We start from the raw sequence: 25,391 nt of genomic DNA on the forward strand, positions 1-25,391 counted from the left end.
AGTAACAGTACCTTGCGGAAGAAGGAAGCAGAGGAAGGATCCAAAAGCATCTAGCAGAGGAGGATGCTGTTTTGCAAGCAGGGGTGTATGATTTGCGGTTGCCCAAAGCAAACTTTGAGGTGGGCACCCTCAATTCCTTTTTTAAAATGAATTTATGATGTCAAGCTAAATGAGCTGAGAAAAGGGAACCAGCAACAATCTTCACCGTGGAATTAAAAGCCAACTAATGAGGCTGCAGAACTACGGAAACCCAGGGAAGGCAACAGTCCCTGTGACGTACCATTCATAAAGGAAGGCTAAGGGCAACCCGCCCAGCCAATCACAAGCATGCACTCTGCCGCTGTTCTTCTGAGCCTGAACTGCTAGTAAGTAGGTCCGTTTGCTAGCTGCGTGTTTGCAGGAGTTGAGAGAGCACCTTGGAGGATGGTGTGAGTCCCTGGATTTAACTTAATAATACCTTTTATTTTTGCGCATTCTGGCAGAAGGGTGCAATTGGAGGGAGAGAAATGGCTCCTTGCCATGCCTGTGCGTTTGTTGGTGCTTTTGAAATAGACACCTTGGAACACCCGGAATCACCTGTAACGCAGCAACCCTGTGCAAAAATACACGAACCGAAAGGAGGCGAGGAGGCTGCTGCTTCATTGAAGCGGAAAGGGGCTCCGTGAGTGGGCGCGCAGGGCGCGTGGAAGATTGCCAGGGCTCTGGGTGGACTTAAGACGCGGGCGGTGGTGGAGTCGTCTTGTACACAACCAAGGCGGGGAATTGCTGGCTTGCGTACCTTTGGCTTTGTGTTCTGGTTTCAGTGGTAACGTTAACCAGGGGAAATGCAGGACGGACATTGGGTCTGACCAGTCCGGGGGGCTGGCGGCGTTTCTTCTGTGAGGATAGATAGAGGGATTGCAGCTTTATCCCTACAAACTCAAAAGGCTGTGAGGCTGAGATGGGATTTTATCTCTCTACCTATTTCGCTCTGAACTTTGTCCGCGCTTCTAGGTTAGGGTGGAAACTTCCTTCTCACGGAACTGTGAGCTCATCCACATTGGAGTGTAATGTGGATTTGAGGTTTAAATATTTCCGTGTCCAATTAATGGATGCTTTTACATTTAAATATAGAAACATAGACCATAAGGATCATCTAAGTGTAACCCCCTCCCAAATGCAGGAATCTTTCACCCAACCTGGGGCTCAAATTCACAACCCTGAGATTAAGAGTCTCATGCTCTACCAACTGAGATATCTCTCAGTTTATTAATATCATTTCTTCCACATCCAAGTGGCAGCCCTTATTTTACACCCACTAAATATGGATTTTCCCGATTCACAGATATTCTGAGAAGGGAAGAAAATCCAATATAAATCCACATATTACCCAACATTGGATCCACTAAAGAGCACTGTGTGGGTGGCTGGCTGTGGGTTGTTGGGTTTTTGTTATATGCGTGGTGACATTTTGCTTGGTGACATCTATCACTGCCACCCCCACCCATTTCTTGGTTGTTGATGGAAACATATTTGTTGTGTTTTTATTTTTTTTTTTTAATTTAATATTTATTAGGATTTTCAAAAAACACACAACAAACAAGAACAAGAAATAAACAAAACAAAAGAGAAAAAAACAAACACAAAAATACAAAATATTCAAAACTAAACAACAATAAAAACACATAAAAGTTTCTGATACTTATTGTTCTTAACCTTATTTCTCAGACCTCCTCACACCTCCCCTTCTTGTATTCCCATTTAAATTGTCAGTTCAGCAAGTCCTTAACTTATTTCTTTACCTTAACTTATACATTTATTCTAACTTACTATTGTTTTACTTTCCTTCTTTTTTCCATTTCCTCCATTTATTTTTAACAATCTTATTTTCAATTAATTTAAAAAGAAAAAACCAATTTTACCTTATTAAAAACACACATCCATACTTATACCCCATTAATTATTCTTAAACCTTTTTCCTGAAGTCGACCAACATTTCCCTTCCACGATTTGCCCAATTTCCTTACCATTAACTAAATTATAAAAAACAAATTATCCTTATACACCCTTTGGATTCCCAACCTCCGCCCACCCTTTTCCCGGTTCCAGACCCCAACCAATGTCCATCAGTCTTTATGTTATTTATTTAGCCTGGAGATCTCACGTCCGAGGCCCTTATATCTCTCTCAGTTCCTTTCCGCCGGTCTCTTTGATGGTCCTTAATGTTAAGCCCCAAGTCTCGGAGGGGCTCCGGCCCAACAGAATCCATGTTGCTTCCAGCCAGTCCTCCATACTTAAAAGCAAAGCCTATGGGGTGCTCCAACTCTTGTTTCAGATTTCTTACAGATCCAAATGTCCCCAAAGCTCCAGCTTTCACCTTCAACCAATTTGTAATCCTCAGGTCTTCAGGTCTCCTCCCGAGGAGATCTTTCCATTTTCCAGATTCCCATTCAGACCAGGCTTTCCACATCCAATTTTTATTATCCTTTTTTGTCATCATGTCAGGCCTCATGTTGTAACTCTCCTTTAACTCCTGCAAATCTCCTGCTCCTCCTTCATTTTCTTCAAAAACAACACATTGCTCCATCGTTTCTACGCTTTCAGTTTCATTTATTTGTTCAGTTAAATAGGCTTCCTGTTTCAAGTCCTTATCAGGCTCCAAGCTGTTGTTTACTGTCCAGTGTAGTAATGATACGTTTGTAGACAAAGCATTGTATTCATCTTTCAAGTTTCCCAAGAGAACGAAAACTCTGTCTAGTTCTGCTTGGAATTTACATACTCCAGTCATTTTTGTAGTGTAATGTCCTTATTCCCCCTCTAGGGGGATTTTAGTTCCTTAATGTTCCTTTCAGCTCAAAACCAAAAGTCCAGTTATTTTGTATCAGCCCTCCTTGTTTTTAACAAAGTTGTACCAAATAAACCAGCAGAAACAGCAGAAACAATGTTTTCTTTTTCCAGCTGACAGCTAGCTGACTAACAGCTCACTTGACAGCTGTCAAAATCTTCCATACACCAGGCTTTCTCATAGGGCGTTCCCGGGTCTGGGGGGGGGGTAAAATTTCAGTCCCCAAGTTCTTTTTATCCTCCAGTAAATCTTCTTATAGTGTCAAAACCGTGAAATCAAAATCTTTTCATTAAAAAAAACAAGAAGCAAATTCTTTCGACCTTAGCTGCTCAGTCCTTTGCTTTAAATTGTTTACAAAGAGGGGGGGGTGACTTCCTTTTTAGCCCCTTCCCGCTCGTTCCAAATCCAGAATTAAAATTTTTTATAAAGTCCCAATCTCCGTATTACTCACGGGTTTATATTTTAGAGTCCAGTCGATCTTGGAAGAAGTTGGCGCTCTCTGTCTATGGCTTGCGGCTTCACTCCGTAGGCGAGGGAGTACTCTCAGCACCACGCCTCACCCTGCCTCCGTTCCGAAGCCTTTAAAAAGGCTCCGTCGCAGATTGGGGGGGCGCAAATGGTGCCCGCCGAGTCTCTGTGTTCACAGGCATCCGCGCCTGTGATTTTAAGGGTCCCCGCTTCGCCGCAGCGGCCAGACCCAGACGCTACGGAGCCGATTCCCTCCGGAGCTCGGAGGGAATCCGCCATTAAACAATGGCGCCAACCCGGAAGTCCCATATTTGTTGTGTTTTTATTCTTAAAGCAGCTCTTTTGTGCAGAACTGCTCTTGCACATAGCAACTGCATTAACATTTCAGCTTTATTTACCCTGGCAGCCTTACATGATGGGAGGCTCCGAATCTTGGCCTGGCTTGGAGCTAGGCAAATCTGGTACATATACTGTATAAGGAAGCTGTATTTCAGTCATAATAATTGGAGTCAATCAGTGCCAATGGCCAAAAGTGGGATTAGCAGGTGCCAGCAATTGATCAGTGGTGCCTGCAAAAATCTCTGCAGGATCAGCTCCACTCAGCAGATCCTTGCCAAAGGCACCTGCAAGCCCCCTTGGGCAGGGTTTCTTCCTTTGAGTTCAAGTGTGGCTGCAGGGGAAGAAAGGGAAGAGTCAGGTGTGTGTTTACAGCTCCTGCTCCTGCTTCTTCCCCCTGAAGTTGGGTCACCCAGCATTGTGGTCAGGTGAGTGGCAGGTCGGCAGCTGCACCTGCCTGCCAAGGGAGCTCACAAGGGTTGGGATGGGAGCTCAGAATACAGCCTGGCAGCCAGATGCTATTCCCGAGCCCTCCCCTACAGCTTCGTCCAGAGGAGCTGCCAGTGGCAAAGTGCTGCGTGCTCCCTAAGAGTCATCCTAAGTCCAAGAGGAGTGGCTGGGGTGGGTTTGCTTCCACTACTGCCTGCGGATGAGCAAATCTGATGTTTCTGCATATCGCTGTGTTTGTTTGGTGTGGAGAGGGCTTGTGTGGGCCTTGTGACTGACAGCATCTCTCCCCTCGTGGGCACCACATGACAGCGCATGCAAGCCACATGGGTTGTTAACAGCAAGCCTGTGCATTTGTGTAATGATTGCCGTTACTACCATTATAAGATTATAAAGGAAACACTGCTTTGCTGCTTACAACAGTGAGTCCTTGCACACACACACACACGCACCTCTTATGATGTGTGAGTGTGAAACAGCTGCACATGCACAGGCAGAGAAACACAGAAGGAATCAAAGAGAGACAGCGTGCCGTGATTGACAGATACACCACTTCAGCAGGCGCTGAACTTAAAGCCAAAGTTGTGTGTGGCAGCAAGTGATACAGTAACGATAAAAGCCATCTTTATTGTGTGCTGCTTTCCATGCTGTGTGGCCCCAGCACATAATAATAATAATAATAATAATAATAATAATAATAATAATAATAATTTTTATTTATATCCCGCCCTCCCCAGCCGAAGCCGGGCTCAGGGCGGCTAACAACAATCAAATAATCAAACAATCAAATAATCCAACATTCTAAAAATATTTCATTATAAAAATTAATTAAAATCAAGTTGATGGCAACCATTAAGCAAAATTCTGTGCAGGTTGCCAGAGGAGGGAGTCAGGCTGCGCCCTGACCAAAGGCCTGGTGGAACAACTCTGTCTTGCAGGCCCTGCGGGAAGATGTCAGGTCTCGCAGGGCCCTAGTCTCTTGTGACAGAGCGTTCCACCAGATTGGAGCCGCAGCCGAGAAGGCCCTGGCTCTAGTTGAGGCCAGCCTAACCTCTCTGAGGCCTGGGACCTTCAGGATGTTTTTATTTGCGGACCGTAGGTTTCTCTGTGGGGCATACCAGGAGAGGCGGTCCCGTAGGTATGAGGGTCCTAGGCCATATAGGGCTTTAAAGGTTAAAACCAGCACCTTAAACCTGATCCTGTACTCCACCGGGAGCCAGTGCAGCGGTGCAGCAGTGCAGAATGTGGTCTCGCAGCGAAGACCCCATAAGGAGTCTCGCCGCGGCATTCTGCACCCGCTGGAGTTTCTGGGTCAGTCTCAAGGGCAGCCCCACGTAGAGCGAGTTACAATAATCCAGTCTGGAGGTGACCGTCGCATGGATCACAGTGGCTAGGTCAGGGCGAGAGAGATAAGGGGCCAACTGCTTAGCTTGGTGGAGATGAAAAAATGCCGCCTTTGTTATAGCTGTAATCTGCGCCTCCATAGAGAGGGAGGTATCGAAGATTACACCCAAACTCTTAACGGACAGTGCTGGCACTAATTGCACCCCCGCAAGAGATGGGAGTTGCTTCCTCAATCCCATATCGTCCCGTCCCAGCCAGAGGACCTCTGTCTTCGAAGGATTTAACTTCAACCGGCTCCCACGTAACCATCCAGCCACAGCTTCCAGACATCTGGTCAATGTGTCTGGGGCCGAGTCAGGATGGCCATCCATCAACAGATAGAGTTGGGTGTCATCGGCATACTGATGGCAACCCAGCCCCAAACTCCGGACAAGCTGGGCGAGGGGGCTCATAAAGATGTTAAAAAGCATCGGGGAGAGAATCGCACCCTGAGGCACTCCACACACCAAGGAGTGGCGCGATGACAATTCCCCCCCAAGCGCCACCCTCTGTCCCCGACCAGAGAGAAACGAGCGCAGCCATTGGAGGACTGTGCCCTGGATCCCCACGTCGGCAAGGCGGTGGTCTAGGAGTTAGTGATCGACCATGTCAAAGGCTGCTGACAGGTCTAGAAGAATCAGCAACCCCGACCCGCCTCGATCCAGCTGCCTGCGGAGATCATCTGTTAGGGCGACCAGAGCCGTCTCGGTCCCATGACCAGCACGGAAGCCGGACTGGAATGGATCGAGAGCCGATGTTTCATCCAGAAACCTACCAAGCTGTTCAGCAACCACTCTCTCAATCACCTTACCCAGGAATGGAAGATTCGAAACCGGGCGGTAATTGGATAGATCTAAGGGATCTAATGATGTTTTCTTTAAGAGCGGATGCACCACTGCCTCCTTCAGTTCCCCTGGGAATATCCCGGTGCCAAGGGACAAATTGATGATATCCCCCAGGGGGGCCCGCACCTCGTCTGGACACGCTCTAATCAGCCATGACGGGCACGGGTCAAGAGGACAGGTGGTGGGCTTTCCAGCTTGGAGGAGTCTGTCCACATCGGCTGGAGATATCCGGTCAAAGTGGTCCAATACTGGACCCGAGGACAGTCGAGGGGCCTCCAGTTCATTTATTGTATCCAAATTGGCAGGAAGGTCATGGCGGAGCAACAGGACCTTCTCCGCAAAAAAGCTCGCAAATGCCTCACAGCTGTGTGTCAGATTGTTATTTAAATTTGGCTGTCCTTCAAGGGACGTTAAAGACCTAATTATACTAAATAATTGCGCCGGGCGAGAGCTAGCGGATGCAATGGAGGCCGAGAAGTAAGACTTCTTAGCGGCCTTCACTGCCATCTCATAGGTTTTCATAAAAACCCTATAAGATGTTCTTGAGGCTCCGTCACGGGCACCCCGCCATACTCGCTCTAGCCGTCTGAGATCCCGCTTCATTTTCCGAAGCTCCTCGGTAAACCAGGGAGCCCGGTTTCTGCGGGGTCGCAGAGGGCGCTTAGGTGCGATCTCATCGATGGCTGCCAGGAGCTGGGTATTCCAGCCCTCAACAAGCTCAGTGAATGAGTCGCCAGGGGGAGCAAGGTCCCACAAGGCTTGACGGAATCTATCAGGGTCCATCAGCCTCTGCGAGCGAGCCCAAATCGGCTCGCCACCTAAGCAGGGTGGGGGTGGAAAGTCAATCCTGGCTTTCAGAGCGTAGTGATCAGACCATGGCACCTTCATCAAAGGAGACATGATCACATCTATACCGGCGCCAAAGATCAAATCCAGCGTGTGGCCTGCTTGATGTGTGGGGCCCGAAACAAACTGGGAGAGCCCTAGTGTTGCCATGGAAGACACCAGGTCCAGAGCCTGTGAGGAGCGAGTGGCATCAGCATGGATGTTGAAGTCCCCCAATACCAATAGGTTAGGTCCAATACCAATAGGTCCAGCCAGCCACCGCCTCCAGCAGGCCTGACAGGGTGGCTGCTGGTGCGCTAGGTGGCCGGTACACCAGCCAGACAGCCAAGCTCACCTCAGAGCCCCACACTAGGCCAACACATTCAATGCCGGGGATCAATGGCGATGGTAGAGCCCTGAAAGAACAATCTTCCCGGATTAATAATGCCACCCCTCCCCCCCGGCCCACAGTCCGTGACTGGTGGAGGACGGAGAAACCCGGGGGCGCCATCTCTCGTTTCCCCTTCGCTCACCCAGGTCTCCGTCACACAAGCCAGATCGACCCCCTGCGAGGTAAAGAAATCTTGCAGGGTGGCGGTTTTGTTGCCTATAGACCTGGCATTGCACAACACCAGTGAAGGAGGTGAGTAATCCTTGCTCACCCTACCCTCGTCCCTCGGGATGGGGCGCAGATTGGAAGGGGTACGAGCATATCCGTATCTCGATCCCCTTCGCCTATAACATCTGCCCCCACCGCCATACCTCCCTCGCCCCTCCATGGTAGCAATCCCAAGCCTCATACTTGCCTCCATTTACAAAATAGAAAAACAAAACAACCAAAAACAATTATACCCAAACAAAACCAATCCCCACCCCACTCAATATCCAACCCCAAACCAAAACAAAACGGAACAAAACAAAAATACATAGATAAAAACCACCATTCACGGTGGTACAACAGAGTAAACAGTAAAAACACCTTTAAAACACCTTAAAATATATAAAAACATCTTTAACATTTGCTGCAGCAGCACCAGTGTCCTTAAATCTGTGGCGAAGGTGAGCCTGGGCCCCGCCCCCTAGGCCAGATGGAATTAGCCTGAGGAGGGAGCGGCCTTCCCCCACACTCACGGTGCAGCAGCACTCCAAGACAGTGACGGCAGCACGCACACAGAATCACTCTGTTTTAGAGGCTGTTTTCTATAGAAAAAGAGACCTGCTAAACTACCGTAAGTGTCTTCATTAAGGTTAATGGCTCTGGTCTAGTCTGTTAAATTTTTATTTGCAGGGGGCTGGTTGCTACAGAAATTACTAACTGGAGATGCTTCCAGAAAGGGGGCAGGTATGTCCTCCTCACCTGGCTGGAGGTTATCAGCGAATAGTCCCAGGTGACAGTCGAATCTTGAACTGGGCTAGGAAGAGACATAGGGTACTTCCAGTTTGTTGACATTTTGAGGTGGTCTTCAGTCCCACACCAGCAGATTCAGGTTGTGTGGCTAGAGTTGATTTGCTGTTCTTGCTTAATACACTTGCTCCCCCCTCCAAAAACAAAGCAAAAACAAAAACCCTCACACTTTTTGGTGATAAGGGACCAGGAATGGCACACTTTCTTGATACAATATTGCATAGCCTCCCTGCAAGCAAATCAGAATGAATGCTCAACGAACAGATTGTCAGCCACCACAGAGGCTGGGGCAGCGAAGAGGGGAGCTAGTAACCTCACAGGGGAGCAAGATCTCTTGGGAGTATTTGTGTTGTGAGCCCTTCCGTCTTACGCTCAGGCTACGTGTGTGGCTACATAAAATCATATATCACAAAAAAAAGACGCCACTGTGACCTTTATTGTAAGGAAAACAAACCTGAGAGATGTGCTGGCACCCCTGAAATATCTCATAGCTTCACAATTGGTTGCATGTAATGTTTCAACACTAGCAATAAAAGGCATGAATGCTAAATATATGTGCTTGGAACGAAGTTCTGCTTATTGCTGCAGGATATGTTTAGGACTGTTGCCTTGCTGTCCCGTAATTCAGCTTTGCATTCAGTTCAGAGTGAAGGAGCCACATTACTCTGGCCAAGCTAAGTGTACTGTTGCCATTCTATCCGAAAGAGGAGTTCTGCGCAGACTCTTGATCTAAATTCAGTGGTCTAACAAAGTTTAGAGCCTTAGCGACAGAGCACTTTAGAAATGCTTTGCATGCATATCATCATGTTGCAATTCTTACAAACAACTGTGTAAGGTCAGTAAATACTTTTCCCTATTGCAGATTAGTTCAGGGGTGGTATTGCATAAAAGCCAGAAGTCAACTGACGGCAACTCAATCTGTGTTCCAAGAGTTCTGCTGGTGAATGAGCATAGTCCTGCATTGTGCAAATTCTAGGGGTTAAAACCAGACAGTGTTCCAGAGTCCAGCCTCCCTTGCCAGCCTCCCCACCCCCCGCTTAATTTTTTTTTTATTTTTTTGAATCAAAATTAAAACAAAAAATATTATCCAGAAACATATCATCCTTATTCCCCCCCCCCATTTTTCCTCCCTCCCCCCTCCCACACAAAACCCACCCCACCCCCCAGCTTCCCTCAGTTCCAGTCTTTGATTTCTCTGAGAATGCTGTTTTCTGCATGTTACAAAGTTGTATAGATCCTCAAACTATTTAGCTGATTATTATCAATAAAAAGTTTGTGAATGTTTATTCAAAGCCAGCCAAGGAGTCCAGTTCGCTTTGTTGCGTCTTCAAATACTTTGTAAAGGGTTCCCATTCATCTTTAAAGTCACAGTTATCCTTATCCCGTAGCTTATATGTCAGTTTTGCCAGTTCTGTATAGTCCATCAGTTTTTCTTGCCACGATTCTTTAGTTGGGGTTTCTTCAGTCTTCCATCCTTGTGCTATTAGAACTCTCACGGCCGTTGTCGCATACATGAAGATGTTTTTCAGCTTTTTTGGCAGATCTTTCCCTACAATCCCTAACAAAAATGCTTCAAGTTTTTTAACAAATGTTAAATGGAACATTTTCTTCAATTCGTTGTATATCATTTCCCAAAATTACATTACAATCCCACCACATATGATAAAATGTCCCCTCCTTTTCCTTAAACTTCCAACATATATTTGAACTAGTTTTGTACATTTTCCCTAACTGCACTGGTGTTGTGTACCATCTGTACATCATCTTCATGTTTTTTGCAAGTATTTCCAAGACCAGGATAAACAATAATGGTGATAATGGGCATCTTTGTCTCGTTCCTTTTTGTATCTTACAATCATCCGTTATCACCTGATTTATAATTAATTTGGCTTTTTGTTCTGAATAGATTGCTGCTATTCCTTTTAAAAACTTAGAACCGCTTCTGATTTGTTCTAACAGCTTTATCATGAACTTCCAAGAAACATTATCAAAAGCTTTTTCAGCATCTATAAACATCATTGCTGCTTTCTTTTCATTTTTAGCCTCCAAATATTCTATTATATTCAGAATATTCCTTACATTCTCCTTCATTTGTCTTCCTGGTAAAAACCTGGCTTGATCTTGATGTATATATTCATTTAATATATTTTTTAATCTATTAGCTAGAATATTTGCAAACAATTTGTAATTGTTATTTAACAAGGAGATAGCCCTACAGTTTTTAATTTGCAGCAAATCTGCGTCTTGTTTTGGAATTACTGTTATATAGGCCTGTTTCCATGTTTCTGGGATTTCGCCTGTGTTCAATATTTCATTCATAACATCTTTCAATGGGTTCACTAATTGTTCATTTAATTTCTTGTAATATTTTGCCGTAAAGCCATCTGGGCCTGGAGACTTGCCATTTTTAGAGCTTTTTATTGCCTCAAGTAATTCTTGCATTGTTATCTGGGAGTTAAGAATGTTCCTTTGTTCTTCTTTTAAATATGGCATATTACTACTTCTGATGTACTCTTCTATCTTAAATGTTTTTTCTTTCCCTTGTCTATACAGCTCAGAAAAATATTTAACAAATCCTTCTCTTATTTCCTTCAGCTTGTCTGTGATTCTGCCATTTATGTTAATTTTATTTATGAAGTTCCTTTGTTCACTTTTTTTCAACTGCCAGGCTAACAACTTCCCCGGTTTATTTGCATGCTCAAAATATTTTTGTTTTACTCTTTTTATTTTCCAACTAATTTCCTCGCTTATAATCATTGAATATTGGGTTTGTAATGTTTTAATTGCCTATTTTACTGCCTCTTTATTTGCCTTGTTTGGCAGCTGTTTCTCCTTTTTCATAATTTCCTCTAATATTTCTTTTTTCTTTTTCTCTCTCAATTTCCTTTTAAATGAGTTTTGTTATATAAAGAGTCCTCTCATTACAGCCTTGCTTTCGTCCCAGACCATCTGTAACTTTGTTTGCCCTTGACTGTTTATTTCAACATAATCCCTCAGGGTCTTTTTTGCTTTTTCAACAAATTTTTGATCATCTAATAAATCATCATTTAATCTCCATCTAAAAGAGATTTGGCTTTCTTTTTGTAGTTCCATAGTCAGGGAATTATGGTCTGAAAAGCTTCTGGGATTGATTTCAATTTTTTTGACTCTTGTTTCCAATTCTTTGGAAATCCATACAGAATCTATTCTCAAGCTGCTATCATGTACATGGCCGTAAAAAGTATACTCTCTATCAAACATATGTCTCATTCTCCAGATATCTATCAGCTTTAGATTTTGAGTCATGTCAAAAAATGTTTTTGGCAGTTTACCTTCTTTGGTCTCTTTTTTCCTGGCTGATCTGTCTTTGTCTAAAGTTGGAACTCCATTTCAGTCTCCCATTAAAACAATCTTTTGATCTGCAAATTCAAGTAGTTCTGTTTATAGTTTTTTTGAAAAAAATTGCTTTTTTATCATTAGGTGCTTAAATACCAACCAGTATCACTTTCTCTCCCTGGATTTTAATTTGTATTATTAAAACTCTGCCTTTTTCGTCCTTCTGAATCAATGTGGGTTCAAGTGCACCCCCTACTTAATTATTAATGGCATTGCCAAAGGAGATGGAGCTGCTGCTGCTGGACCATCTCCAAGCCCTGTTCAAGGTTAATTGCAGGCCTTTCCTCTGCAACTGAACTCTCCTGGCATCAGATGTTACACAATCCTTACTGCTTATCTTTGCCAATGCCAACCTTTGCACTGAAAGAAGCTACTTGTGTTTCAGGCATCTGAGTGGGCTGAAGATTTCGATGGCTGGCCCAATGGCTTGGTTGCTCCCTCTGATCCTGGCCTCCTGGGCCACCGTTTTGACAGCTGAAGGTAGGATTTTAGATTTTTTATATATAAAAATTTATTCAAATTTGCAAACAACCATCAAGCAAACAAATAAAACAATTATCCACGCTTAGCTTTTGCCTGGATTTGTTTTCTTTCCCCCGAGCTTTCTCCACGGGAACCCGTTCTTTACAGCTGAATTGGAGCAAATTCGTGGTTTCCACAAATTGATGTTTGCTCCAATTCAGCTTTAAAGAGCAGGTTTTTGTGGAGAAAGTGGCAGGATGGGGGGGAAAGGGCACTTGTACACGAAGCTTTAAATCATAGAATCTTAGAGTTGGAAGGGACCCCAAGGGTCATCTAGGTCATTTAAAACCTCCAAGGAATGAGAGTCCACCACCTCTCGTGGGAGTCTGTTCCACTGCTGAACAGCTCTTACTGTCAGAAAGTTCTTCCAGCTGTTTCGTCAGAATCTTCTTTCTTGCAACTCGAAGCCATTGGTTCGAGTCCTACCCTCCAGAGCAGGTATGGTTCATGCCTAGAAAGAGTGGAGGAAAGGTGCATGTGGAGAAGTCCTGGCAGCAGCTCATCAAGGCAGCTGGAGGTGTAGGTCAGGCAGTTTCCTAACTCCATCATCCCAGGCACCTTCTTCAGAAGTGGAAATGCTGCGGTGGGGGAAGGGTTTGAAGGTCCCTGGGCTGTGTGTAACTCTGCCCTTCACTGGGGTCTTGACTTGGGGGCAAGTGATGGCTAATGCCCATCCTTCTAGACCTCTGGCTTGTTGAGCCAAACAAGATTTCATCACCCAACATGTCTCTGTGATCCCACAGCTTTCCCATTCAGCTGGAGCCTCAGGTCTAATATGGCATCATGGCTCCACCTGACAACTTGGAAAGCTTTGGAAGTGGGCATTTTGGGTTCCTGCCTCAGCTGCAAGGTTGCCCCACTTTCAGTTCTGACCTGTGAGGCACATTAAGCCCCCAAACCCAGGATTAGAGATGGTAGCAGAGGAGGACACTGAGGAGCAGAAGGGGAGCTTCACGCGGGCCAAGCTCACGTGAGGGAACTCAAACTGGGGACTCAGCTACACAGTTGCAAACAACAATAGCAAAACAACGTTTTAACTGTGCTGTAAAGTGAAATATACAAATGTGACACTAGATGGCGAGAGTGAGCTATGCAAAATTCTATGTATTTTTCAAAACTTTTTCTTTTTTTAAAAAGCATTTTCATTGCGTTTTTTAATATGTGTGTAGATTCCACCTGGGATATAACTCTGCTACCAAGACAAAACTTGCTAAACTGAAACGTTGTTTTGCATGCTGAAGCCCTAATATGTTGCATTTACAATCACGCTCATGCTGCCAAATCACACAGTCTTTTCCCGCTGCTGTTGATGCCCAGGATTAAAATATGACCCAAAGGAACACAGAGGGAGGGAGGGGAAGTTACTAAGCAAATTGTGCAGAAGAAAAGGGGGGGTAAAAGAGAAGGGGGGTGTACAATCCTCCTGCTGAGAAGGTGGAAGAGGAAGGGGAGCTGTGGGACTGCTGTTAAGAAAACACCCATGGAGAATACAAAACCAGTGCGCTGGTTGGGCGGGAAGATTCCAGTGGAGGAAATAGTTCCCCAGAAGGAATCCCAGATAATTACACCATCTGCACTCAGTTCTCAGCCAGGAAGAATGAGAGAGAGAGAGACTGGGAAGCCCTGTGTGGGTACACATGCTAAGCTTTCAGCAGTCAACAGTGTGATGAGGCGGAGGAAACGCAAATAGTGGTGTCCCCATTGACCAAGGCAGAGATATTAGTAAGAGAGGATTTATTTCAAAGGCAGTGATTCTTGGATCAAGTTGAATGTGGACAGGGGTGGGGTGGGGACTAGGGTGGCACACATGCCATACTTTTAAAGCACATTTAAATCATGTTTTTTCTCCCCAAGGAATCGCAGGAGTTGTTCTGGTGCTAGGAATTGTAGCTCCGTGAGGGGTCTCCCAACAACTCTCAGTACACTTAATAAACTATACCGTCGTTTTCAGGATTTGAGTGTGTGTGTGTAAATGTCTCATGTGTACGCAACCTAGGTGGCGAGTGAGTCTTCCTCTAATTTATGATTTGATTAAGTGTAAAAAGGTGCATTAAGTCCGTCAAGGATATCCCCAAAGGAGAAGTTCTGCCCGGCTTGCGGGAAGTGGAGCTTCTGCTGCCTTTGGCCGCATATGGCCAGAGCAGCGTTGCTTCAGGACTCCCAGGCTTTTCCAGATGTGAAATCTAACCCTGCTTCTGAGACCGGAGAGCTGAATAGTTAGCATTTAGAAGCTTGAAATTCTGCAGCTTCTGTGCAGGAATAGCAATGGTTCTCTGACTCAGACATTTCTGTTACATGCACACCCAGGCCAAAATCCGTCTCCTCCACAAGTGCTTACCAAGAATGGGAAGCTCCAGGGCCAGCAGGTCCAAGTCAGTGGTGCTGAGAGAAAGGTGGATGTTTTCCTTGGAATCCCCTATGCAAAGCCACCACTTGGGCCATTACGGTTTTCCCAACCGCAGCCGGCAGAACCTTGGAGCAATCTGAGAGATGCAACTTCCTACCCACCAATGTAAGTCAAGTGCAGGGGAAGTTGGGCCACCCCAAAATAGTATTACCTGCTGTCAAGGGATTGTTAGAAAAGTTGGCCTAACAGAACTTGCTAACCAGGCTGTAATTTTCTGAATGCCCTCTGGATATGAAAATCCCCTTGGTCAAAACAAATTTTTTTTTTCCTTCCAGTAGCACCTTAAAGACCAACTAAGTTAGTTCTTGGTATGAGCTTTCGTGTGCATGCACACTTCTTCAGATACACATCTGTGCACACACTTCTTCAGATACACATCTGTGCACACGAAAGCTCATACCAAGAACTAACTTAGTTGGTCTTTAAGGTGCTACTGGAAGGAAAAAAATTTTTTGTTTTGACTATGGCAGACCAACACGGCTACCTATCTGTAACTGCCCTTGGTCAAAATTAGTGTTACTTTCGCCACTTTCCAGTCCTCAGATAATGGAGGTTCATCTGAGGGCTAAATTACATATTTTTGTTAGAAGATCAGCATTTGAGGTCTCTTGGGTGGATGCTATCCAGACCCCACAATTTCTTATCTTTTTATTATTAGTAGTAGTATATCTAGACCAGGGGTAGTCAACCTTTTTATACCTACCAACCACTAATGCATCTTGTCTTGATGGTAAAATTTCTTTACCGCCCACTAGTGCTGCAGTAAGATGTGGCGTAGAACCCCCTACCGCCCACCTGGAATCCTGAAACGCCCATTAGAGGGTGGTAGGGACCAGGTTGACTACCCCGATCTATAGTATTCTAGACCGTGTGTGGCATCTGCAACCTTCACACCAAGCAGGCAGGTTACCATGCATTCTGCATGCCAATGAGAAACCTAAGTATTTATGTCTCTAATGATTGAATCACCCCCTACAAGGATCCCCCTGGCCTTCCCCCCAAGAAATTGTTCCCTTTTAAGACAGCATTTCCCTCTTTTTCCCTGAGTGATGCTTTGCTTCCCCAGGACGCCCCCCCCAATCCCCCATGAAACAAACTAGCTTTTAAAGCAAACTAGCTTTTAAATGGTTTTAAACTGACCTGAAAGCTGAAACTTGTGCCATAGCAAAGGGAGGGCAAGAGTCAGCTACTCAGAAGGCTTGTCTTAGAGGCTTGGTGGCCTTTGTTCGGCAGCACCACTTAAGGAAAAGACTATATCAGATCAGGCGGGGACAGGCTGCCGCCCTGGGTTTTAGTCCTTTGTTGGCATTCTCCAACAAAGCAGTTCACCAGAATTGCTTCCCTCCATGCATTAAGTCATGGAACACTTTGCTTCCTCTCTACTCAGTTGGTGTTTGCTGACAGTCAAACATGAGAAGCTTTTTTTGCACTGTGTGTACTGAATAATTTTATTTCTTTTATTTGCTTTGTCAAGGTGTCTGCAGGATCCGGAAGTGGGACAAATGCTGTCAGATATGTTTACTAACAAAAAGGAAAAGGTCTCTTTGAGTATTTCTGAGGATTGTCTGTACTTAAACATCTTCACTCCGGCTCGTTCTGACAAGAACAGCAAGTTACCAGTAAGCCATGTTCTTCTTCAGGGCTTTTCACTCCCTATTATGTGTCTTGGTCAAGCAGCCTGCCAAATGTAGTATACATCTATATAAACATACAAAGCCTTAAACAGCTCAGGATCCAACTACTGAAGGAATCAGAGAATCAGAGAATCTTAGAGTTGGAAGGAATCCAAAGGGTGATCTAGTCCAACCCCCTGCAAGGCAAAAAATCTCAGCTAAAGCATCCATGAGAGATGGCCATCCAACCTCTGCTTAAGAACCTCCAAGGAAGGAGAGTCGAAAACCTCCCGAGGGAGACTGTTCCACTGTTGAACAGCTCTTACTGTCAGAAAGCTTTTCCATATGTCTAGTTGGAATCGCCTTTCCTGCAACATGGGTTCGAGTCCTACCCTCCGGAGTAGGAGAAAGGAAGTTTGCTCCCTCCTCCATGTGGCAGCCCTTCAGATATTTGAAAATGGCTATCATATCTCCTCCCAGTCTCCTCTTTTCCAGGCTAAACATACAAGTGGAGCATGACATCAAACCCACTCTGAACATTTTATTTCCCTCTGGTGGGGCAGGTAACCCAGCACAACCCCCAAATTCTATCTTTGGCTTTCAGGTGATGGTCTGGATCCATGGAGGAGGATTACTGGTGGGCGCTGCATCCACATACGATGGGTCTGCGTTAGCGGCTTTTGAAAACGTGGTGGTGGTGGCGATTCAATACCGGCTGGGCATTCTTGGTTTTTATAGGTAAGACGTTTGTCCCCAGCTCCTTCAAGACTGTGCCTGAAACATGAGTGGAGCAGAAGGAAAGGTCCCCACCCGGGTGTTCCTCTCAGGGATTGGGTGGACAGTACCACAGGCCACCCTTGCTGCTTTCCTCCCTTGTGGGGGACAGAATGGACTGCTTAGTGGCAACCAAAAGTTTTCCACAGCCAGTGCTGGAGTGCCACAGGGAAAACGGAGCCTGCATTTCCCACTGCTGACAACACACTGGAGCCTCAAACTGGGAACCCTCTCCCTGGGGACAGGGCAGGAGGTGGGGCGAGCAGGCAAAGTGCCACACCACTAAGACCACATTGTGCATCATACCATCAAGTGACCACGGGTGGTGGCCCTTTGCAGGTGGTGGCCAGTAGGAGGCTGCTGGAGGCTTCCAGGGCTAGGTGGAGGGGCACAAAGGAGCTTGGACTGTGCTTTTTTAGGATTACAGCTTTCGTGTCCCTGTTCTGCCGTCACAACAAGCTGTGAAGTAGAAGAGGCAATAGACCTCTGGCCTGAGGCTAAGTGGGGATTTGAACCTGGATTTCAAGCCCAGGTCTCTAAGACTGGCTGTCAGTGACTGGGCAAGTGGAACTTCTATTCAGATACTCACATCTCCCGCAACGCCCCTTCCTCCCCTCCAATGTGCATGTGGTCAAATCTAGACACATCCAGTGAGACATCATTGCTTCTGGAGAGGCTGCTTCATTTCAGGGTAACCAGATTAAAAGGAATTATTGCAGGGCATTTTCTTGTTGCATGCCCATGGGTTGGTTTTGTATTGTGGCTGTTTTTCAAAAAGTTATTCAGGTTTGGCAGATCTTCTGTCTTTGCACCATGGGGGATGATGCTGTGCTGCATCTACACCCACCCACCCCTCTCAGGCTAAGATTGGATTGCATTGTTCCTTGTCATGCCTGTCCTGCCTCCCAAGACCTCTTAACATCTGCCAGCGGGCATAACATTTGAAACAGGGTCTCTGCAAGTAAAGATTCAATGCATATAAACACAAATTGCACTATGAATTTCTGAACGATATATGGGGTGTGGGTTGTGTTGCTCTGGCCCACGTGTGTTGCATTTGACATGCAACACAATACAGTCCTTGCATGCAAATGTTACAGCTGTCTACACATGTCCAGGATGACAGGCATGCTGTGTGGGGTGGAACATTACCTGAACTGGTTTAGTATTGGCAACAGATATTAGGACAGCCTTAGGACATTTGAAGGAATGAAAGTTTGTAGTTCAGCTAGGAGAATCTTTCCTTTTGATTTGCTTTTCAACAAAGTGAAAATAAGGAATATTGACTATTTCCTTTTGTAGGTGTCTTTTTTTCTGAATCCCCAAATGCCATCTGAGCCTATCATTTCTGTGCCTTTTCTCCATTCCAGTACTGGTGATGAGTTTGCACGTGGAAACTGGGGCCTCCTGGATCAAGTGGCAGCTCTCCAGTGGGTCCAAGAGAACATTGCAGCCTTTGGAGGAGATCCTGGATCAGTTACTATATTTGGAGAGTCTGCAGGTGGATTCAGTGTTTCTGCCCATGTAGGTTCATGGTGATCGTAACATGTGCTATTTAATTTATGATTCATTGGTTTATTTTTTGTTCATAGAATTTCCAGGCCTTCTATTGCAAGTGATTAGCTATAAAACTTAGCAAATATTACATTTGTTATATTGCTCCATAAACCTAAGATTAATAATGTGCAGAAACTATTCTGAAAACAACTCAAGAGAGTGTTTTAATTGAAATGTTGCATTAAAAAAAAAACGGAATAGGAAAGCTTATAAAACAAAATGGGCAACTGATATTGAAGGCATTTCCCCCCCAAATTAATGTCACTCTGAAGCAGTTTAATTTGAGAATAAACTTATAGTTGATTTCTATTAAAGGTAAAGGTACCCCTGCCCGTACGGGCCAGTCTTGACAGACTCTGGGGTTGTGCGCCCATCTCACTCAAGAGGCCGGGGGCCAGCGCTGTCCGGAGACACTTCCGGGTCACGTGGCCAGTGTGACAAAGCTGCATCTGGCGAGCCAGCGCAGCACACGGAAACGCCGTTTACCTTCCGCCAGTATTACTCAGATACAAATTGGAAAAAAGCATATTTAACCTTCTAACAGTCAGTGGTTCTCTAAACAGCCCTGCCCCCAGGCTCTGAACTGCCATGACTAATAGTGAAATGTGGGGTGGGGTTCAAGGCCTGGCCCTGCTTATGAGGCAAGCTGGTGACAGCTGTTTCATACCCTCCAATAGTTCTCCAGTGAAAATAGGGACATCCCATTCCATAAAGATAATCTTACTATTTATACCCCACACATCTTCCTGGGTTGCCCCGACCACTCTGGGCAGCTTCCAACATGTATAAAAACATAATTGAAGATTAAACATTTTTTAAAAAAACCCTTCCCTATACAGGATTTGCCTTCAGACGGCTCGGGAGTCAAATAACTCCATACCCTCCAACATTTCTCCAATGAAAAGAGGGACAGCCTAAGGAAAAGAGGGACATTCTGGGATCAAATCAGAAACTGGGATGGCTTCTCTAAATCAGGGACATCCCTGGAAAATAGGGACACTTGGAGGGTCTGCTGTTTGGGGTAAGATTCAAAGGGCAACAAATGGTGTCACCTGCCAAGGAGGCTGTCTCTCTAGGGGAGACCATCCCTCCCTGCTTTGGTGGGTAACAATTGAACTTAGACAGGTTTGAAGTGTGTCAGAATTGCTAACCATCCACATTAAGGGTCAAAGTAGCTAATGCGCTGGTTTTCAAACTTCCTTTTGGTAGACCTTCAGAATATTGGAGTGGATTGCAGACCACTCACATAGTGAATGCAGGGCTCTGGCCCAGTGTGTTGGGGCCGACTGTTGCTCCCCTTAACTGAGGGTGTGCCATAGTTCTGCCACTCTCACCTGTGCCTGCACTTTGGAGGGATGAGGCCCAGGGTGAAGGCGGCATTACAGATCTTCTCGCTGAGGAGACCCTGAGGAAGTCCAGCAGCCCTCAGGAGGAATGCAAAAGACGTCTTTTGGAAATAGGAGTGATATGGCAAGGCCCTGACTGGGATGTCTGTTTTCCTGCTTCCCTTCTCAGGTCGTGTCTCCTCTGTCAAAAGGTTTGTTCCACAAAGCCATCTCTGAAAGTGGCGTTTCTGTCATGGAAGCTCTCACAAAGGTTAATCCACAAAAGTTTGCAAAGGTCAGTGTTCGAAAATAGACGGAATTGGCAAGGGAGGGCTGCTAGAGCTGAGCATGTGTGCTGGTCCAAGGAGCTGTGTTGCACTTTTTAAAACAAAAAAACCAAAACATGAAGTGGCCTGTTTCTTAGGGTGACATGCAACTGTCTCAGGGTTCTTACACCTGTCTCAGGATGTTGGGGCCCCCCTGTGTGTTGCACACTTAGTTCCATGGCGTTGAAGCATTCTCCTCTGCCCTCCTCTGCTCCTTTTGTTTACACCTCGCTGTGTCCACACAATTATTAAAAATATTTGTGCTTCTCCTGATGGAGCAGAACAGCCTGTTCCTTCTGACGCTCAGCCAGGACTGGTTTCTTTCTCATGGTTGCAGAAAATTGCTGCGACTGCTGATTGTCCGACATCCAGCTCAGTCGAGATGATTCGTTGCCTCAAGGGAAAGACGGAGAACGAGATCCTACAGACGACTCTCAAGATGGTAAATGTGCTGCAATCTGATGCTGCCCTCTGCCTGGATGGGGAGATAAAAGTATTGATAGAGGTTAAGGAATCTCAGAGTGGAACTAGATGTAGAGATGATGATGATGATGATGATGATGATGATGGCACAATCATTTTTAGTCCTCCTATCCCTGCTCCATCACTGCATGAGAATTGAGTATGCTTAGTGGCCATGAAATGTTACCAGTTGGGAGGTGGGAAGCACTACAGGTAAGGGAGCAGGGAGAGAGTAGAATGCCCTGCGTGAGTGGAGCTCCTCACACCTTGGAGCCTGTCCAGCAGAAGAGAAGCTGCTCCTGCAAATGTCCCACTGGTTGTTTAATCCACTTCCTTCCAAGGTAGCGTCCGCTCCTGGGGCTTTGCCCTCTTCTGCCCTGTGCACAGCTCCTATTGTTTTCCTATGTGTAAGACAATTTCTCAGTGATTTATGTCTGCAGACCTTTAAACGCCAGTCCTCTCCCCTTCCCCCTTCCTGTAATTGCAGGATTTCACCACAATGCATCTTGGCGCAGAAGAAGAAGTGAGTAAATCAACGGGATGAGGATGGCCTGAGGGGAGGGAAGGAAGTGAAGAACACTTAACATGAGAACAGGCACCAACAGCAGCCGACTGAGGGCAGCTCTAAGCCTGCTTCTCTTCCAAACTGCAGGCAAGAGTTCTCTGCACCTCAGGATCCATAAATGGAATCCGGATGCACACTTTTATGTGGCTGGATGCCACCCCCCCTTCTGTGTAAAGATAAGAGTCGTGTCCATTGCTCTTCCCCCTTCTGCATCTGCTCCCACCTACTATTGGCATTCGCTCTCAGAAGGCTGTCTATATGGCTATGTGGCCCTCAAGCTGGAAAAGACTCCCCAGCCCCATTTTATAAGATGTCCTGTAATCTTGTTGGTGTTAAGTACCAGCATCCCTTTTCTCATGTACTCTTCATGGCATTGACCCTTTGACCAGTAAGTGGGCCACAAACAGGCTTCACCACAAGAATGCCTCCTGCCTTTAAGAGCAAGAGGAAGAGCAGAACATTGGACATATTTATGTTAGGCATAAATGAAAGTTCCAGCCCTGAAGACCGAAGCAAAAGCAAATAACTGATTTTTTTTTTATTCTCCTGCCTTTAAGAGCAAGAGGAAGAGCAGAACATTGGACATATTTATGTTAGGCATAAATGAAAGTTCCAGCCCTGAAGACCGAAGCAAAAGCAAATAACTGATTTTTTTTTTATTCTCCCCTCCCTCCAGCACACTGTGTTCTACATTGCAAGTGTTGATGGTGTATTTCTTCCAAAACACCCCAAGGACCTCCTTGAAGAGAAAAGGATTAATAATGTTCCATTCATCATAGGCGTCAATAACCATGAAGCAGGGTGGATTATTCCTAGTGTAAGACATTGTGTGTGTATTTTCATGCACCTTTCTGGAGCCCCCTAGTGCTCACATCTAGAACTAGGAGCTCTGCTTCTTCTCTTCTAGATGCTGCAGTTGCCGGATGCCACCAAGGGGCTTGACAGAGAGACGGTCACTCTTGTGCTGCGCAGCTCAGAGCAAATCTTGGTAAGGGGCTTTCTCAGACTGATTGACTTTCTAATGTCATTAGCTGTACTTCCCCAAGTGAATTGTTGCTTGGGGTGGCAAGGAGGGGCTTTTTGGAGATGCTTGATATCCACTGGCAGCTTTCTGGCCGTCTAAAGAACTCTTTTCAGCATCTTCATCAAGGGGATGGCAGGGAAGGGAAATTACAGGGTTCCCAGCAGAAGGGAATAATATGGTCAATGTTGCCCTTGTCCTTGATCATGGGGGAAGCTACTGTTCAATAACTCTTCCTGCCTTTATCTGCCCATTGCAGGGTGTCGCTCCGGAGCACGTTCCTATAGTTGCCAATGAATATCTGAAGGATGTTAGCGACCCTGTACAGCTCAGGGACAAACTCCTCGAGCTGCTAGGAGATGTGGTATTTGTTGCTCCAGCCATCCTAACAGCGAAACTCCACAGAGGTCAGTTTGCTGTCAGAGTTGCTGCATCACAGGTGGCCTTGACTGGTCCAGTAGAAGTGAGCTAGCTGCTCACTAGGAATGAGGCATAAATTGGGTTTCATTGGGATTTTAACATGAACCTCACCAATTCACACTTTCTGAAACAAAAGTGAAACATAGCTAGCCTTCAAAATTAGCATTTCTCCCAATTTTGTGATGCAATTTCCCCACCAAATAGTGTGTGCATCTGGGGAAAGTTTGAAGAAAAAAAATCCGTATATTAGTGAAAACTACACATAAAAATGCATTGTGTTAGGGAAAATTGCTTGCAAAAATTTGTTGTTAGGAGAAACTTGCACTAAAATGCTTGTGGGTTTTCATGAGGACTTCACACAAAAATTGCAAAAATGTGGAGCACCTTCCTCCTGAATTGATTCTCCCCTCCACCCAAGATGTCTCCACTCATGACAGCTGCAGATGCTGAGCCCAGGTTTGTTGGTGTGTGAAGCATTTATTTGCTTCCACCGCTGAGCTGCTGGCCTTCAGCATTAACTGCCTGTGGCTCTCTCAGAATGGCCATGCAAGCATTTGGTTGGGGTAGGGGGATGGAGATTACTTTCTACCAGGAACTCTGGTTTTCAGTTTGAAGTCTGGGAAATAGTGGCTATGCTAGTTGAGAGAATATCCCCTGGAACCTCCACATGGAAAGAAGTCAAGAGTATGGGTGAGTCCCTCTGGTTTTGGAAACAATTAAAAACTCTTCAAAGCCTCTTTCTCCCGAGAGATAAAGTGAAGTGAACACCTGCCCCACAAGCAGTGATCCCCCTTCAAACTGTCATCAACTCTCTGAAAAATGACTTCCGGTTCCAGTTCCAAAATCAAGAGTGGGCAATTAGAACTGGCTCACAGACTGAATCCAGAACTTCTCCCCCACAGCAGACCATTCTGGACCTAAATGAAAAGGTTTTTGTAAATAAATAAATAAATTTAAGGTTTCCTCCTGTTTTCTTCCACCAGCTACTCACTCAACATGTTGCTTTATGTTTATTTTGGGTAATGTGCCAGAGAATGCCCCCTTCTAACAACATCTTTGGTTTTTTTCAGATGCTGGCTACCCAGCCTATGTGTATGAATTTCAGCACCGTCCAAGTTCATCCTTGGGCTTTAAACCGGACTATGTTAAAGCGGACCATGGTGACGAAATTTGCTTTGTCTTGGGGAAGCCTTTCTTAGCAGGTGAGGTGCTTCTGCTCTCTAAAACTTTTTAATTTTATTTTTAGCAATTAATGATATTTTGGTTTCGTCTGCAAACGATGGCCATGTAATCACATCTAAACAGGATGTTTAAACCTCAGGATTGCTGGTGGTCAGAGAGGGGCTGTGGGTGGCTGCATTTTGAAGACTCTTAAATTGTTGTCCAAGGCAGGTCCACATGCAATTTGTTAACAGCAGTCAGATTTTAAGGTTGTGAAGGTATGAGCCACTGTTGCCAATCCAACACTTCCCACCCCTCTCGCTTCTGGTCCTGGCATCCCAGCATTGATTGCATGAGTGACTCTCACTGAGCCTAAATGGCAAGAGGAGTGAAGTTATGGACGAAAGCTGCAGGAGTTCCATTTGCACCAGGCAGTGAAGCTCTTTTGAAGCATGTCTCCCTAATCTATAGGACTCCTTAATGAGTATCTTGTGACTCCAGCTGCAATCAAGCAGAATGAAAGTGACCTACACTATTGGCCAGAATTATGGAAACTTTTTGGAAAAAGTGTATTTCTGAGGTTTGATGGCTCATAACACCACTTTTTTTGAGTAATACCATAAATGGAAAGATAATTTAATGAAGACTACCATGCAGCAAAGTTTGTTCAGTTATCTGTACTCTATCAAAAGTTATAGCCAAATAACCAGAAAAAGGAAGCACAACTTGCTTAGGTTGATATGCAGTAGCTTTCCTTCATTTGAATGTAGCCAATGAGCATGAGTGTTTAGCGAGCCAGTCAGGTGTTATGAGCCATCAAACTTTGGAAAATACACTTTTCCCAAAAGGTTTCCACCATTTTGGACACTAGTGTATTAGGGCTAGGTGACCTGTAGCAATGTACAGGAATTTTATCTTAACTCAGTTTTTCTGTTGTCCCCCCATAAAGAGCCACTCTGTGTGTTATGAAGCTGCTATTGTTACGCAAGAGAAACTGAATTATTTCTGTATACAGGCTGAGCATAAGCAGGAAGGGCTCATAGCATTAACACTCTGCTTCCCCATTAGGTTTCCAAGAGGATCTCCAAAGCCTCGTCTTTGGTTTCACAGAGAGCAAATAATCCTCCAGACCACCAGCCACCTAGTCCTATAACAATGTTTTATATTGCCCTTTTGTTGTGGTTTTTAGTATTGTGATATTATTATTGTATTGCATTTTTGTATTTGATATACATAGAAAAGGTAAAAAAGGTAAAGGACCCCTGGATGGTTAAGTCCAGTCAAAGGCGATTATGGGGTGTGGCGCTCATCTCACTTTCAGGCCAAGGGA

General features: G+C 45.3%; 1 protein-coding gene and 1 long non-coding RNA gene across 4 annotated transcripts in view; one reads left to right on the top strand and one right to left on the bottom strand.

Moving 5' to 3' along the window:
- The window catches only part of LOC128419108 (fatty acyl-CoA hydrolase precursor, medium chain-like), a 27,609-nt gene continuing 2,218 nt past the window's right edge, over positions 1–25,391 (top strand). Inside the window, exons 1-13 of one of the 3 annotated variants that reach the window (XM_053399454.1) lie at positions 1–365; positions 12,294–12,388; positions 14,738–14,942; positions 16,312–16,456; positions 17,055–17,188; positions 18,595–18,748; positions 20,297–20,401; positions 20,770–20,874; positions 21,382–21,417; positions 22,136–22,276; positions 22,367–22,447; positions 22,740–22,887; positions 23,971–24,102. In XM_053399454.1, coding sequence (XP_053255429.1) covers positions 12,319–12,388; positions 14,738–14,942; positions 16,312–16,456; positions 17,055–17,188; positions 18,595–18,748; positions 20,297–20,401; positions 20,770–20,874; positions 21,382–21,417; positions 22,136–22,276; positions 22,367–22,447; positions 22,740–22,887; positions 23,971–24,102 — 1,456 coding nt within the window. In that variant the 5' untranslated portion in view covers positions 1–365; positions 12,294–12,318. Of the gene's footprint in view, positions 429–456; positions 662–12,293; positions 12,389–14,737; positions 14,943–16,311; positions 16,457–17,054; positions 17,189–18,594; positions 18,749–20,296; positions 20,402–20,769; positions 20,875–21,381; positions 21,418–22,135; positions 22,277–22,366; positions 22,448–22,739; positions 22,888–23,970; positions 24,103–25,391 lie in introns of those variants that run through there. The other 2 variants (XM_053399453.1, XM_053399452.1) reach the window with 2 other exon arrangements.
- The window catches only part of LOC128419109 (uncharacterized), a 9,317-nt gene continuing 4,421 nt past the window's right edge, over positions 20,496–25,391 (bottom strand). Inside the window, exon 2 of the long non-coding RNA XR_008331809.1 lies at positions 20,496–20,907. This is a non-coding gene — a long non-coding RNA (uncharacterized LOC128419109). The remainder of the gene's footprint in view (positions 20,908–25,391) is intronic.

This window comes from Podarcis raffonei, chromosome 8 (assembly GCF_027172205.1).
Source record: "Podarcis raffonei isolate rPodRaf1 chromosome 8, rPodRaf1.pri, whole genome shotgun sequence".
Taxonomy (NCBI): Eukaryota; Metazoa; Chordata; class Lepidosauria; order Squamata; family Lacertidae; genus Podarcis; species Podarcis raffonei.